This window comes from Ammospiza nelsoni, chromosome 4 (genome assembly GCF_027579445.1).
Source record: "Ammospiza nelsoni isolate bAmmNel1 chromosome 4, bAmmNel1.pri, whole genome shotgun sequence".
Lineage (NCBI taxonomy): Eukaryota > Metazoa > Chordata > Aves > Passeriformes > Passerellidae > Ammospiza > Ammospiza nelsoni.
The window spans coordinates 17,402,614-17,418,152 of record NC_080636.1 but is presented as its reverse complement, the minus strand read 5'-3'; the positions used below and the strand labels follow the sequence as shown (position 1 = coordinate 17,418,152).

The 15,539-nt window shown below is 48.5% G+C and overlaps 2 protein-coding genes across 3 annotated transcripts in view; both read left to right on the top strand.

The window, feature by feature from the left end:
• The window catches only part of C4H4orf50 (chromosome 4 C4orf50 homolog), an 83,762-nt gene extending 77,733 nt beyond the window's left edge, over positions 1 to 6,029 (top strand). Inside the window, exon 13 of the mRNA XM_059470992.1 lies at positions 1,717 to 6,029. The gene's annotated coding sequence lies outside the window, so the exon portion shown is untranslated. The remainder of the gene's footprint in view (positions 1 to 1,716) is intronic.
• A 4,190-nt stretch (positions 6,030 to 10,219) lies between these two features.
• Positions 10,220 to 15,539, top strand: part of CRMP1 (collapsin response mediator protein 1) — a 49,890-nt gene continuing 44,570 nt past the window's right edge. The window contains exon 1 of one of the 2 annotated variants that reach the window (XM_059470833.1): positions 10,220 to 10,784. In XM_059470833.1, coding sequence (XP_059326816.1) covers positions 10,413 to 10,784 — 372 coding nt within the window. In that variant the 5' untranslated portion in view covers positions 10,220 to 10,412. Of the gene's footprint in view, positions 10,785 to 13,143; positions 13,443 to 15,539 lie in introns of those variants that run through there. The other variant, XM_059470835.1, reaches the window with a different exon arrangement.

The window sequence follows — 15,539 nt, the reverse complement described above, 5'->3', positions numbered from 1 at the left end:
GTAGCTCCTCTGCAACCAATTGAGGAACTAAAATTGCAACCTCTCTGTCTTCTAAAATAAAGTTAAATTTTAGGAGAATTTAGAGACTCACCCTCCTGATCCTCCCCAGAGCTTATGCACAGTGACAGGGTCACGGAAAAGAGACTTCATGTATGACTGGAAGAGACAGGGACGTGTTTCAGACTATCCCAAAATGCAAGGCCAGCTCTGCTGGTACTAAGTCATACTTCTCTTTGTAATGTTAGTTAGAAATTAAAAAGTACCTGATGTCCTGAAAAATCCTTGGAAGGTGTGGATAGCAAAGGCTGGAAGTGGGTTCTGTTGAGTGTTGTTTTGATTGCACTTAGGCTACAAAGACATTAATCAAAAAGAAGGTGATCTATGGAGACACTAGTAGTGTTCGCTTTCTTTGCCTGGAAATAAGAATGAACTGCAATGGATTTTCTTTGTTTGCAGTACAGCCTGGACTTTCCTAAATGATGCAAAGAGAAGGAATTCCAAACCAAATTTTGTTTGGATGCACCTACAGCAGAAGCAGAACTAATGTATGATGTCTTAGGAAGGCTGCAGAAACTTCTGGTGTTGTTTTGAATGAAAAGCAAGTCTGAATATTTACCAGTTTCTGATCCAGGATGGAGAGCTTAACTAGGGAGTATGCAAGGGCTCTAAATGCCTCTCATCACTCAGAATCATTGATGTCCTCCTGCCCAGCTGACACTCTCCTGGATCAGTGACTGACTCTTGCATATCTCACTGGTTTTATGTCCTACAATAATCAATCCAGCTGCTTCTCAAAAAATAATGTCTTCCCCTTTATTACTTTCCCTTGCTCCTCAGAATTTTTCTTCATTTCTGTTCTTCATGCTTGGAAAAATCTTTCCACCCTGAAGTATAAGCCATGAAGGCTCTTTTCTTTCCTGATTTTTAATTTTTCTCTTTTGAGGGGCATGTTGGTGACTGGGATGCATTTTAGTATTGACAGTTAATTACCAGCCATTTATTATAATAATAATTGCAATATAATATTTTTAACAAAATTTTCTATGCTATTATCATCTCCTGTACTCCTGATGTACTAATATGTGTGTTTCTACAGTACATATCAAATTTTAGCCAGAGTTAAGTTTGCAGGCAGTGCATCACTGGTGATGTTTAATAATGACAGCTTCACTGGAAATTGTAAAGCCTGAGAAAATGTTTTGTAGGCTTTGAAATTTAATATCTGAGGAAGGACACAAATGTTGATTATTTCTCTGAGAAGAGTCATAGAAACAGGACTTACTTGGAAAGTTGGATTTGTGATGGCTGTCATCCCATGAGTTGAACTTTATCCATGATACTTCTGTAGATTCCTGCCAAGTGGGTTATGGTTGGGAAGATGGCAGGGAATGTTTATTTCCATATTGATGAATGGAATTTTGTCTTGTGGACAAGAAGGACTAGCAAAACGGAAAGGCATGGAATGTGCTTTTCTCCTAATCAGTAAATCATGGGAGAATGTCTCAACATGTTTTGAACAGTTCAGTTTCTACAATATGCTGCCATTTTGCTGTATTTGTATGGAAGCACCTGGGCACACTGTTTCCCAAATGCTTTATTTTCACCTTGGATGAATAACACACACAATTCCCTAAATTGTGAAAATACAGATACTTACCTTATGTTTTTGTCTTTTTTTCCCTTCCTTTTCTATTTCTCCTCCTTCCTCTTGTCCAGGGAAGAATGTATCAGTCACACAGAAGAAGCAGTAGAGCTCTGAAGGATGCATAAAATGTGGTTTGTCCTGAAGGTGACTGCAGCTGCTCCGTTATGGGAAAAAGTGAGAAGTTGCCCTAAGTTGCCATCTGCACCATTTCAGCCACCTGCTGTAGTGGAAGCTGGCCATACACACCAGCCCAAAGTGTGGTTTGAATCTGAGTTTTGTTTTGTTTTCTTGGGATCTCAGCATTTGCATTTTAAAGCAATTACCAAGCACAATCTCCATCTTCATGGGTCTGCTTATGTGGATATGCAGTATCTTCAGCCTTGTGTGGCTTTGAGCATTCCTGAAAGAGCCTTTGATCTGAGTTGGGATGTTTAGTATATCTGAGAATGTGGTACTTGAGGGTACAAACTGTTTAGCAAATGAGACAGAATGGCATTTTTCACAAGGCTAAGTTGGAATTGGGAATGATCTTTGTGTGTGCTGAGAGGCACTTGGAACATCAAAGTGCTCTGTCCTGATACTCTGAGTATTTCAACCACATGAATAGACCACACTGAATTTAACTTTCAGATAAAACACTTGCAGGCACACATGCTTCTCCTGAAAGAGGCCCTTTTGTGCACTCTGGTTGGCAGCAGCACGTATGACACAAACACATTTTGCAGCCATGCTGCCCAATACAGATTACACACCACAACCCCCCACTCTTCACCTCTGGGAGCCCCTTGGGAAGGCAGGGAGATGTGAGTGCAGGCGCCAGACCTACACACCACAACCCCCACTATTCACCTCTGGGAGCCCTTTGGGAAGGCAGGGAGATGTGAGTGCAGGCACCAGAGCTGTGCCTGAGGAGTCCTGGGGATGCCTCCATCCGTTCTGTGACTAGAGGCACAGAGCACTATTGAGTCAGTGGCAATACTTGTGCTGACCTGAACGGCAGCAGCTGCTCTCAAACTCTTACATTGGGATGCACTTTCAGTTTTGAAAACTGTTTTATGTCTTGTATTTCTCTTTTGCTTTTTTAACATTGAGCTAGCTGCTAGGACGTGCTGTCTTTACAATGTGTAGTTGCCCAGTAATTACAGATATCCTCTGAAAAGAAGCAGAAGAATAAACCGTGGAATCCCAAATCATATTAATGTAATGTGCATTTCTAGATTACAATTAGTAACAAGATGATATGTTGTCATGGTAACATGTGAAGCTTAACTACAAGTTCCTAAAATAAAGCAATGACATATGTGTAGGTTTCTATCCATTTGCATACTATCCACATGAAAACATACATAATTTCTACAACACTCAGGCAATTAAACCCTACTTCTTTCTTCTGAATTAAGTGTTGAACTAAAATATCAGGCCTCTTTCCTAGTATTTATGCAAAATCTCCCACTGTCAATTATAAATGTTTATGATGAAGTCATCCATTTTGTAACATCTTAAGCTTTCTGCCTTTTGGTTTCATTTTAGAACAATTAGAGTAAGGAATGTAGAGCACTCTTCACTCTTTGTGGTTTGTACCACATTGCTCTTGAAATTCTACTGCCTCCTCATACAAAAATTGTCCAACCAATATAGGAAAAGTCTGCTTATTAATTACATTGATAGACCAGTGGATGTGTTTCATGTGGCCGAGGATTGGGAAGTAAAAGCCCAACTTTACCTCAAATCACTGGAAGAAAGCAGTAAACTTTTCATGTGAGATTGCTAGCTAAGACAGAAAGCCTAGATATTATTTTCTAGTTGCCTTACAGTGAGAAGTGTGTTGTCTACTTGTTAGTGAGTCTGAGTTTCTTTCACTAAGCAGAAGTTAACTTGTTTAACATGCTATCTATGGTAGAGTTACCAGGACATGCTTTACATGTATTGTCATTTCATGGTAAACCTTCAGAGAATGAAAAATTGGGCGCTTTTTTCTGATTGCTTTCTATGCACAACATTGTTTTGGCCAAATTCTTTAGTCAAAATTAAGATGCTGCTAAGTTCTATGAGTAAATGCAATCTCCTTCTGTCACCCTAATTAGACAAGATGGGCAATGTTACATGGAAAATATGGTTTCTTTGGCAGTTCACTTATTTATGTATACTTTACTGTACAGACCATTGGAGGATATTGAAAATAGAGATTACAGGTTGCTCCTTAAGTGACCTTTAAATCCCAAATTCTGTTCTTCACACCACTATGGTTGGCAAATGCTGCAAGTACAATGATTGACTCTGGCGTGATAATCACATTATATTCAGAATAATGCAGTTGCCGGGAAGTGTGTCACATACACAGCAGAGTTCCCAGGATAAGCTGCCTGCTAAAGCATGGCTGATGTTTGTCCTTGTGGCCTTTTGAGAAGTAGAAACTGATTTTTGTGTTTCATAAATCTACCTGTATTTCTCACTTGCAGATGAAGGTTTTTAATATTTGAATTTACTGTGGTTATGGGGTGGAGGGAGGGACATGTGCAGGCTGGGTTTTGCCACTAATCCTTTGGAAATCCTTTAGTGCCTTAAGGAGGCAGAGGGGTAACAGGCCCTAGGATTACAGAAACTTGTTCAAACCTCTTTCCTGCTTTAGAAGAATTCCTTTAAAATATATTGTGCCTTTGGCTCTAAATATATTTGCATTAGAAATCAGTAGCCATGGGATTATGGACAGGAATTTCTGCCCCTGTAGAAATGTTAGGAAAGAGAGTATACTATTTCTTGTATAGGATATAATCTAAAAATATAACTAACTTAAATTCTACAGTTGGGGTCCATACTAGGAAAGTTGCAAGTTGCAGTTAAAGGCAGGAAAAAAAAAGAGGGAAAAAAAAAAAAAAAGGAGAAAGTTTAAATATACTGGACTAAATGCTTGTGTCATTTACTGGCAAATTTCCACAGGGTTTCTTGGGACCAAGATTTCATGCTCGCTTCTCCTTGGCTTTAGAAATTCTCAGATGTGGTAGATATGTGGGTATCATGTTCTCTTTAATGTTGTAGGAGAGGAAAAGAGAGATTAGTAGTTTTGGACACCTGCCTTGATTTGGAGTTGCTGGGGTCTGTGGTATAAACTTCTGTTCACTATTGTTTCTCTGTAACGTGGACTCTTGCTTTGGGAATATGAATATGCAAATGTAAATTCCAATGTGAGAGGTTACTGTGCAGTGTGCCAACTGATGCCAAACAACTACATTTCTCTACTCTCTGAACTGTGGTCTTATTCAAAAAGAGGGAAAATGTAACTAACAGATGAAAGCCACTCCAGTGCCAAAAAAGCCTGCATGAGGCAATTCATGTACCACTCACTGATGGTCCTAAGCAGCTCTTAGGAAAAGCTGAATAAGCTTTTAACTCGTGAGTGAATTTTATCTTCTAGGAATTAAGAACAATTTATTGGTACAGAGCTAAATTAAAAAAAAAAAAGAAAAAAAAAAAAAGAAGGCCTGAAAATCAGACTGGTGGTGGTCTTCTGTTTTGCTCCCTGTGATGACAAGCAAGTTTAAAAGAATTTGTAAATAGTTAAAAGAAAATCATTATGTGGCTCACAGTATGTAAGACAAGGCCCAGCATGAAAAAGATTTTTATAGGTTATTTATAACTTTACACTTCTGTCTTTTGTTTGGAACTTGAAAAAGGAAACCATGTAAATTAAATAAGGAGTGAAGACTTACTGCACATATTTATTGACTGAAACAAAAGTATCTCCCCACCTCCTGAGGTATTTATGACTAATCTGGGATGAATAATGTACGGAGATCTTGCCTTTTGAGCTCTAGTGCTGTACAACTGTTTAACACTTTTGCACAGCCAACAGAGGAGTGGTAACCAGAAGTCATGAAGGGCAGTTGTTAGGGCCACAAATTTGGATTTGAAGAGGTACCAAAGAATGCACAAAAAAGCTGGGATTTATGTTGTGACACTTACTAAGCAGGTGTAGCAGTTAGACTGGGGAGGGAGGGGTGTTTGTAAATAAATGCAAAAAGTTTAAACTCTGACCCATGACCACCCTGTCACTGGGTGTCACATTAGTTCTGGCTATGTGAGAAGCTTCAATAGTATAAAAGAGGCCACTCATATTTTAACTGTTTCATTAAAGCCTTCTGGATAACTCTTCAGCAAAGATTTCCACTCTAAGACATTTGCCATTGATATCAACTGTACATATGTATTAATACTCAGTGTAACTAGGAGGATACAGAATTGTAATGAAGTCACAAAGTCTACTTGATGATCACAGATTTGTAACTCTCACAAATTATGTAAGATATGTTGACATTTTATCTTGTTAACAAGATGTATTTTTCTATGTTAGCTAAATGTATAATTTGTATAATTTTGTATATTAAATGTATGCATATTTTAAATTAAAAACATTATAATTTTATTATTTTAATTTTAAAATGGTGACAGAGCTTCTGAAATACAGTTTTATATACAACTGTATCCATGGGTAGCAACCCAGGAAGTCTCAGTTTTGAGGAAGGGGCCACCTGATCTTTTAACAGGGTAAGGAAATTGTTACACCCGAGCTCTTGCTCCTTTTGGTGGAGGAGCTGCCATTCAGCTTCTGCTGAGTTAGTGGAATTAATATGAGTTGGCAGAATACTATGGGCTGTATCACTGCTCATGGGTAACCTGAGCCATCCCCAGCTCGTAGCTGTGTTTTGGATTCAGTTCAAATCACCAATCCGTGGGATGGGGTTGTGTGGGGGGCGGAGGATCCTGCTGGCAGAGACACAGCAGTCCCACAGAGCACACAGGCTCTGTGACTTGGCAACTTCAGTCACTCCTCTGGAAGAAGGAGAACTCGTGTCTCTCACGTGCATTCCCTTTGGACTGTTTGTGCCTTTTTTGGTCCGATGATTCTGTTGTAAAATGCACAATAGCAAAAAATAGGTGCAAAATTGTGGTGGTGTTTGAGGGTCCCCAGGATTGAGGGAAGAGATGAGAATCTTGACTCCGTGTTTCAGAAGGCTGATTTATTATTTTATTATATATATTATATTAAAAGAAAATTATATACTAAAACTATACTAAAGAAAGAGAAAGGAGACATCAGAAGGCTAGCAAAGAACGAGTAATAAAATCTCATGACTGACTCAGAGAGTCTGACACAGCTGGCTGTGGTTGGCCATTCATTAAAAACAATTCACATGCTGGGTAAACAATTCTCCAAAGAGAAGCAAAACATGGAGAAGCTGATGCTTCCCAGCTTCTCAGGAGAAAAGATCCTGGCAAAGGGATTTTTCAGAAAATATGTCAGTGACACAAAATGTACATTTTACATTCTCTGAGGCCCTGCACCAGGGAAGTCCTGTTCTAGCTCATGATGTTCACGCTGTTGGAGGAAGAGCTCAGCTACAAACAAAGCCAAGGTATGTGACACCCTTCTTTTTGGGGTTTTATCCAGCAAGATGTTGTAGGATTTGCAGTGTGAAGCAGGTATGTCTCTAGGTTTGCTGCTATCACTCATCTAGTTTATTTGGAATAAAGGTCCCATAGAAGATGGTGCACTTTCAATCAAGTTCAGTCCTCTTTTCATCAAGCAATGTCAAAATAGGATGAGATGCACTGTCTGCAGAGAATATACCAAAGCAATATATTTCTGCAAAGCTGGATACTTGCTTTTAGGCAAACTCACTCAGGATGCCAGGGCATCAGGATGCATCTGAATCTGCTTCTGTAGCACCTTAAACTGCAATTTGATCTCTTACCTAACAAAGGAATGGCATGCATCTGGTGACTGAGAATAGTTTTTAGTAAACTAAGGGCTATGGTATGAAGAAAACACAAAACATTTAAAAGCAAAGACAGACTCTGGTGTTATTTTATGCTTATTTCTAGCTAGAAAGTTTAATGCTATTTTCTAAAGCATTGATCTGACATGTTCTCTGAGTCTTGTGATCTCCTTATGTATCAGAATTAATATGAATCTCCTGACTTAATACTTAAAAATAGCATTATTCTTTTTTTAATTATTATTATTTAAAAAATCTTGAGTGCTCTGGAAACCAGAACAGTGTTATCTAACTAGATCCCAAGTGTAAACAGAGTCCATCTTTCTTAGCTTTATAGATGATAAATAAAAATGCTCTTCTTTTAGCAGATGTATGCAATATGCAGCATATAAGACCTACTATGGGACCTTCAAAAGTTTTTATTCTGGAAAGTCAAATTAATCTCTTGATTACAAAGAAATAACTCATAAATTGAATATTTTTCCAATACTTGCAAAGACAGGCAAGTCACACATCACACTCCCTCCATGTACCACATTCCATATTTCACTAACTGACAGGGTTTGCTGTCCTGTGTAGGAAAAAATTGATTTTTTTTCCCCCAGCCTGATCAATAAATCTCAATGTTACCATCAGCTGCAAAAAAGCAATATTTGCCCATACAGGAGAAGACTTCAAGGAAGCAATGAAGCAATATCCTACAAGCTATAATTATTATTTTTCACATGCACCAGTGAAGCCTCTCTATGATATTAACGTGTTAATCTGGAAATTCGGTTTATAAAGTGAGCTGTAGAATCCTGGGTGATATATGCTCAGAAATGTCAGTTGACTAAAATCAGTGTGCTGATAAACAATAATAAAAGAAATGTTGACTATCTTACTAACCCCTCATGTGAACACCTATAGTGTTGAATGCACATGCAGCATTTAAAACAGCTGGTCCCACTGAATTATAAATGCAGAAAATACAGTTTTCCTTGGATGTATTTTGGCATTGCTCAGGTATGTCACATCACTGCTTTTTCACACAGTTTGCGTCCATGGGTTAATAAGAAAGATGATTATCTGGACTCATTTCTGATGAAATCCCAGGGACCTCTCTCTTTAACCTCCCACTTTTCCTGATTTGCAATTAGTTACTTGCAATTTTTCTCATGCTGGGACCACCAGGTATGCCCGGGGACCAAAGACAACAGTGCAGTGGGGCTGGGTTTGTATTCAAACATCACTTTGTACATGAGCAGTAAACAGGCCATGTGATTGATCCACTGCTTCAAACTTGCTTAGTCACATAATCAATCTCAGACCAGTTTGTTTCAATATATTATTTCAGAGCAACGGAAAATGTCCCTTATGTAACTACTGGCGTAGTCAAAGCCTGTGACAATTGCAGAGATTGTCAGCAGGTGCAGGAGAGGAGCGTCCAAGGACTTGGGAATTTGGTGGATGATCTCAGGCATCAAATCTCAGGATGTTTGTAAGGCAGGGCTGTAAGGACGGACTTCCTGAAGCGGGCTGTGCGGGGAGCTGAGGGGAGCACACTCTCCACTCCTCCTGCCCTTGCTTTTGGCAACTCGGATCCCTCCCAGTGAAACGAAGCCCTCCCTGGTTTGTCTCTTTCTGCCGAGGCCAAGTCAGGCAAGAACCATGCGGGCCCGGGAGCCTCCGGGGTGCTGAAGGGACAGCTCCGGGGGGCGAGCCGCGCTGCAGCCGCCCTGAGGGGGATCCGCGGGGACTCGCTCGGCTCCCCGCTTTCCTCGGGGCCCGGCGGACACTCAGGGGCCGCGGGCCGCACCCCCAGGCCCGCGGAGCCGGCTCCTCATGCCCGTGGCGGGGCCGGCGGCTCAGGCAGCGCTCGGCGCGATCACTTCCGTGTCAGGGCCGGCGGCGGCTGCCTGCAGCCCCCCGCCTGCAGCTCCTGCCTGTACCCCTGCCTGTAGCCTCCTGCCTACAGCCCCCTGCCTGTACCTCCGCCTGCAGCCCCGGCCCCCGCGGCGTGCGAAGGGGTCGGGCACCTCCGGGCCGCCGCAGCGGGGGAGCGGCAGCCGGGGGCGGCGGGGCGGAGCGGAGCCGCCACCACCCCCGCGGGCGCCAGCTGCTGCGGCAGGGACAGCGCCAGCCCCCTGCCCTGAGGCTGGTTCTGCTTCCCCTCAGTCTCCGGCCACCCCTCGCTCTTGTCCCCTGCGGCCGCAGACCGACCCCGAGCCGCGCCGGCCCGTCCCGGGGGCTGCTGCGGCCGCGCCCCCCGCCCCGCCCGGGCACCGCCGCAGCCTCTCCCGCGGAGGGGGGCGGGGGAATGTGAGCGAGCAAAGTGGGAGAAACTCCCTGCGGCTCGCCCGGGGGGGCTGGGGAGGTGCGGAGTTTTTCTCTTCTTTTTCTCTTTTTCTTTTCGCCTCCCTTTTATTCCACCCCGAAGCCGCGCAGCAGTGGTAACCGGCGCCCGCCCGCCCGCAGGGCAGGACCCCGTTGGCTCGGGCCGCGTGTGCATGCGGGCGGCGGGCTCCCTCCCTGCCTCCGCCCCCTGCCTCCCGCCCCCCGGATCATTCTATACCGGGGGAGCTGTGCACTGCGGTCCCTGCTCGGGAATCGCTGCTGCTCTTCCCATTCGTCAGGGGCTTTCCAATCACCTGCCTCTGCCACCCTCTCCGCTCCGCTCTTTGTACTTTATTTTCACGTGCTCTTTACTAACACGGCTATTTTTAAATCCCGCTCGGATTTATTTCTCTCTCTTTCTTTCTTTCTCTCTTATTTTCCTTTTTTTAATTTTTTCCTTTTTTAAATTTTTTTTCCGGGGGGGGGTGGGTGGGGGAGGGAGGTTAACGTTTGCAGGTCCCTAACGTTTGCAGAAGAGATCCCACCAGCCAACCCAGCTCCGCCACTGCTGCATCTATCCATTCATTTTTATGGTCTCTAACAGCCTATCCCGGTAGTGGAAGGTGCAAAGAAGTGGGAGGCAGGGAGAGAGAGAGAGAGAGATCCGGACAGCGAGAATGGCCGAGAGAAAGAGGAACTGGAATAAAGAAGATGACCTGCCTGTGTATCTAGCTAGGCCGGGCACGACAGCCCAGACACCGCGACAGAAATACGGGGGAATGTTCGCCTCCGTGGAGGGGGCCTATGAGAACAAAACCATCGACTTCGATGCCTACAGCGTGGGGAAGAAGGGGTCCCGGACCCCGCGGAGCGGCAGCCGGCACGACATGCTGGACGGAGGGGACAACTACAGCGAGACCGCCAGCGACATCAGCGAGATCTCCGGCTCCGTCATCAGCTCCCCGGGAGACCGGGAGGACAAGACCCCGGGCGTGGAGATCAAATACCCCACGGGGAAGGAGCTGCTGCAGGGCCAGGACAATGGACAGGTGAGCGGGGCCCGGGCTGGGGAGGTGGGAGCCGCCGCCCCCGCTCGCTGGGCGAGCCGAGCCGAGATTGCTGTGCCGAGCGGAGCCGAGCTGAGCCGTGCCGCAGAGCCCCGCTCGCCGGTGCAGGGGCTGGGGCCGCCTTCGCGGGGGAGTTTCGGCACGGCAGGTCGGGGAGACACGGCCCCCTCCTCCCGGGCACGCTGATGCTCTGGGAAGAGCCCGGCTGGTCCCCGAACTACCTCACTTGGCAGGGCTTAGCGGGGGCGGGAGAGAGCGACCCCAGAATCGTTTTCCTTTGTAAGCGATGGCGATGAGTTTTCTCCGTTTCCATTCCTGCCCGTGCCGGGGGCTGGAGGGCAGCTCGGGTCCCTCAGCGCCTCCGGCCGCCCCCGGAACAAAGCTGGGCCCGCTGCACTCCCGAACTCGCCGGGGAAACTCCGCGGAGCCTGTCCCAGGCACAGCTCCAGGATCTGCCCCGACCCCCCGCCCTGCCTCTGCCCCTGCTCCCCCCGGCTCCCTGTGCGCCTGCATTGTCTCTCCGGCAGGGAGCGCGGAAGGCGGGAGGATCGGCCCAAACCTCAGCCCTGGGCTCCCCTTCCCTGGCTCTGCAGCTGGACTCATATTGGTGGCTCAAGGAAGAAGTGAGCCGGGGGGCTGGCCGGCCCCTGACGGCTGTGCATCTCCATCTTAGCCCTGTCGGTGGCATGCAGGCTGGAGGCAGACCCGGGGGGATGGCTCTCATGGGATCCCGGGCTGTCATTGATTTCCCCTTAGAAAGAAATGCGGCCTTGCAGTGATGCTTCTGCATGGATACACCCTGTTCCTGAGTACCCAGCCTAGAGCCTCTGTGGCTTGTCCGCACTCTGCTCTTTCTACAGGCTGAACTGAGAGTTTCCATTCTCTTCACCCCTCTTCAATTTGAGCATGAATGGGGTGCTGGTTTGCTCTGGCCTAGAGATTGTGTGCAGGTGGCACATGGCCTCCCGTGCAGCCCAGGGGGTGTCTGCTGTGGTGGGACACTGCAGCGAGCAGGCAGGGCTTGGTGGGACACTGTGCCTGGGATGCTGCTGCTTTCTCTGCAACGACCCCAGGGTTGCCTTCAGAGGCTGCCAGCTGCAGTGCAGTCTTCTCTAGCTCACCTGAACTCCTGAGATTTTTGGTCAGGACCCTGGGGCAGTGGGAGGGCACAGCACACCTCATCTTCCAGCACATCCATGGTGCTGCACTCCCATTTTCCCTGCTCCCTAGTTCACCCTGGGACTCAGGATAGTGAGCACACACTGCACACTACCTCTCTGGATCCCACTGTGCTTGCAAAGTTGACCAAAGCGAGGTGAGGATGAGGCTTAGAGGTAAAGCAGGCAAGATTTGGCCACTGGCTTAGGAAGGTGTACTGTAAGCAGCAAATACATGTGACCCCTGTGCAGTGACACCCAGAGTTTTTTACAAATTTCAAACAATGATTTCTGGGCAGATGTGTTGGGGATGTGGCCTGGGTGCTCAGTGGCTTTTATCTATGTGTGTATCACAAGGATGGGTGTGCTAAGAGCCCCAGAGTTCCTGTCCTTGAGGGGATTAATTTGGGCACAGCTTTGCGGTGCCTTTTACCCTCAAGCACCATGGGTGTAGGGAGGCATTCTGTGAGACACAGAAAAGACAGAAGAATTTCAACTAACCATTTTACCTCTCCAGCAGCTGCTGATATAGCATCTGCCTGGCCTGCCTGGTTGTGTTATCCCCATGAGCTCCATGGGCACAGGACAGAGCAGGTGTGTGACAACTGGGCGGTGAGGAGGGCAGAGCATGACAGGGCTGTTGGGGTCAGAGATGCTGGTGAGCACAGAGCAGGCAGTGCCACCTGGGTCAGTGCCATCAGGGAGAGAGCAGGCAGGGTCATTGGGGCAGTGCGAGGCAATGCCATCAGGATCAGTGGTCTGGGGACAGCGCAGGGCAGTGCCATCAGGGTCAGTGCTATGGGGACAGCGCCGTGGGGACAGCGCAGAGCATTGCCATCAGACTTCACGCCGTGGGGACGGGCAGGCAGTGCCATTGCCATGTGCAGCACAGCAGGACCCACCGGCGGAGGTTTTATCCCCCGTCCCCACCCTGCGGCAGCCCACGCGTGGGATCCTGCCGGTGACCTCAGCGTGCGAGCGGGGCGGCGGCGGAGCTGGCGGGGCGGCGTTTCCCAGCGCCGGTGCGGAGGGAGGGAGGGAGCCTCCGGCTGGATTGATGGGCTGTGAAGGGGGGCCAGGCGGAGGGGTGGGGGACAGGAGGGAAGGAAACGCTTCCTGGGTTGCGCTGAGCGAATCCTGCTCCGACCTGCAGCCGGGAGGGCGCTGCTGCCGCCGGCAGAGGCAGCGCTCGCCGACCCCCCCCGGGAGCCGCGTCCCCGTTTGATTGCAGCCGGAAAAAAGGTGCCGGGTTTGCCGGGCTCCCCTTCCTCTGGGCGACGGAACTTCGCCCCCATTCCACCGCTGTGCCGGGTCGCCCCCGCCCCGCCCCATCACCCGACCGGGCTCCGCATTATTATTCGTCTCAGCACCGCCGGTGTTGTTCCGCTGGGCTCGGCTCGCTCCTCGGGTTCGTTGCGTGCTCCCGGCGCTAGGGAGAGCCGACATGTCTTACCAGGGCAAGAAGAGCATCCCGCACATTACGGTAAGCGGCCCCGGTAAGCGCTGCCCGCGCTCCTTTGTTCGCGGGGCGGGGAAGGGCGAGCGGCGGGAGCGCCGTGCCCGGGGCCGGGGCAGCCCCAGACTGCGGGGCCGGGGCTCCCCGGAGCGGCGGATGCGGGCGCCGCCGCCCGTCCTCCTCCCGCCGGAGCTCTGGGCGAGGACCGATTTCATTTGATTTTATTTTAGAATTTCATTATTACATTTTTATTTCATTTCTTTATTGTATTCTGCCTCCCCTTGCTCGCCCGCCGCCCAGCCGGGGCTCAGCGCTGTGTGCTCGCTCCAGCCCGGGGCGGGGAGGGAGGGAGGGCCGGCGGGGGGCTCGTCCCGGCGCTGCGGGGCCGGGGTCGGGGTACCGCCCTCCCGAGGAGCCGGGCCCGGGGAGGCTCGGCCGCCGGGCGAGGCAGAACAAAAGAGGGAGGGGACCACCGCAGCACAGCGTGCCCGTGCCACCGCCCCCCGCAGCGGGCAGGGGCAGCGCAGCCTCGACGGGGCACGGGCGGTGGGCAGGGGGAGGCTCGGGGTGCGGAGAAATGGGAGGTGGGCGAGCGTGGGCGTGGGGGGAAGCGTGGAAAATCAAAGAGCGCCATGATGCCAGCACCAACACCTCTGCGCGCTATTAATACACCAGGCGTGGTGGGAATCAGAAATCAAAGAGTTAATCATAACCGCCCTCTTCCTATCGGTGCCTGTCTCCCGCTAGATGCTTTTGTACCCGAGCAGCCAGAGCTACAATAGGGTGTGCTTTCCGTGCTAGAAAGAAAGGACTTGGGTTCTTTCATAGAGTATATGCTTTCCCTTAATATACACGATCGGGGGATATAGGGGCTGAGATGAAGAACAGGCAGAGCTGGCGGATAGGGGTGTGGTGGGCACAAGCACCCGGAGCTTGCTCACACGGCAGAGGTTTTCCCCAGCGCCGGTGTTGGTCTCCAGGTTGATGCTTTCCTCTTGGTGGACTGGATCAGTGGATGATGGGGTCACTGTTGCTGTGGCACCTGGGGCGGGGATGAGCGGGGAAGCTCCCAGGTTCCTTGGGTTCGTGGAGCTTTCCCTGGAAAGCTGGCACGGTGTGATGCGGGCAAGTTTCGGTGTCTGAAGGAGCGGTGCCGGTGGGTGTGGCACCTCCCCAGCAAACCCGGCGCTTATCGGCATTAGCGGAGCCAGTGTTACAAAGCTTGTAAGCTCCTCGCGGTTTTCTCCCTGTAATAAAACCAATAAAAGCATCCTTCCGTCAAAATATTTTCTCGGGAGAGAAGCAGCATCCTTCTAAAAGCTGAGTTTCATGATACCGAGGTGCCGCATTTATGCAGGTCTCAGCTATCAACAGGCTGCAGTGCCTGGTGGCCAGGGCTGAACCTGGGTGCTGCAGTGGCTTTTTGGGTGATGGCTCCTCTTGCCTCGTTCCTCAGTGCGTTGTGTGACTTACTCAGGGCATGGCTGGGTCGAGGGAGAAATCGGTTACCCTCTGGGTGAGTGTCAGGTGCTTTGTGTAGGGCTCAGTCTTCATTTGAAACTGGAGTGTAAAGGGTCACACCCATAGCTAGTTCTTTGCTCTCCATTTCGGAGTAGAATGAGAAACTGGAAGAATTATAAGTCTTTGCCTTAGAATCAACAGTTCCTTTTAATTTCATCACTTCTCACAGAATTTTTTTCTCTGTGCTGTGGAGAGGAATGCTGTGAAAAAGAAAGCCCAAACCTCAGCCTTTTCTCTTTGAAACTGGATGTGCTGAAGCTTCTATAAATGAATATTCATTAACATTACTGTTGAGTTTTGTGACCAAATCAAAGGCATAAATTAACATTAGTGAACTTGGCAGGCATCAGGGCTGGACTGTTTTTGGCTTTTTTACACTTCTGGCCGTTGTCCTCCAGCAAAGCAAGTCAGGCACTTTGTGTTAGACCTTGTACACACTGGCCGTCCCACAAGAACCCACAGGGTCTATCAGTGTGTCTCTTCTGAGGCCCCACTCCAGTGTGGTAAATTAGATGTTTCATCCGTCCACTAAGGAAATACATTGTAGCTTCAAGTCCTCTGGGCTCTAAGGAAATGTGACAGCTCTGTAGAAGTATGCAACAA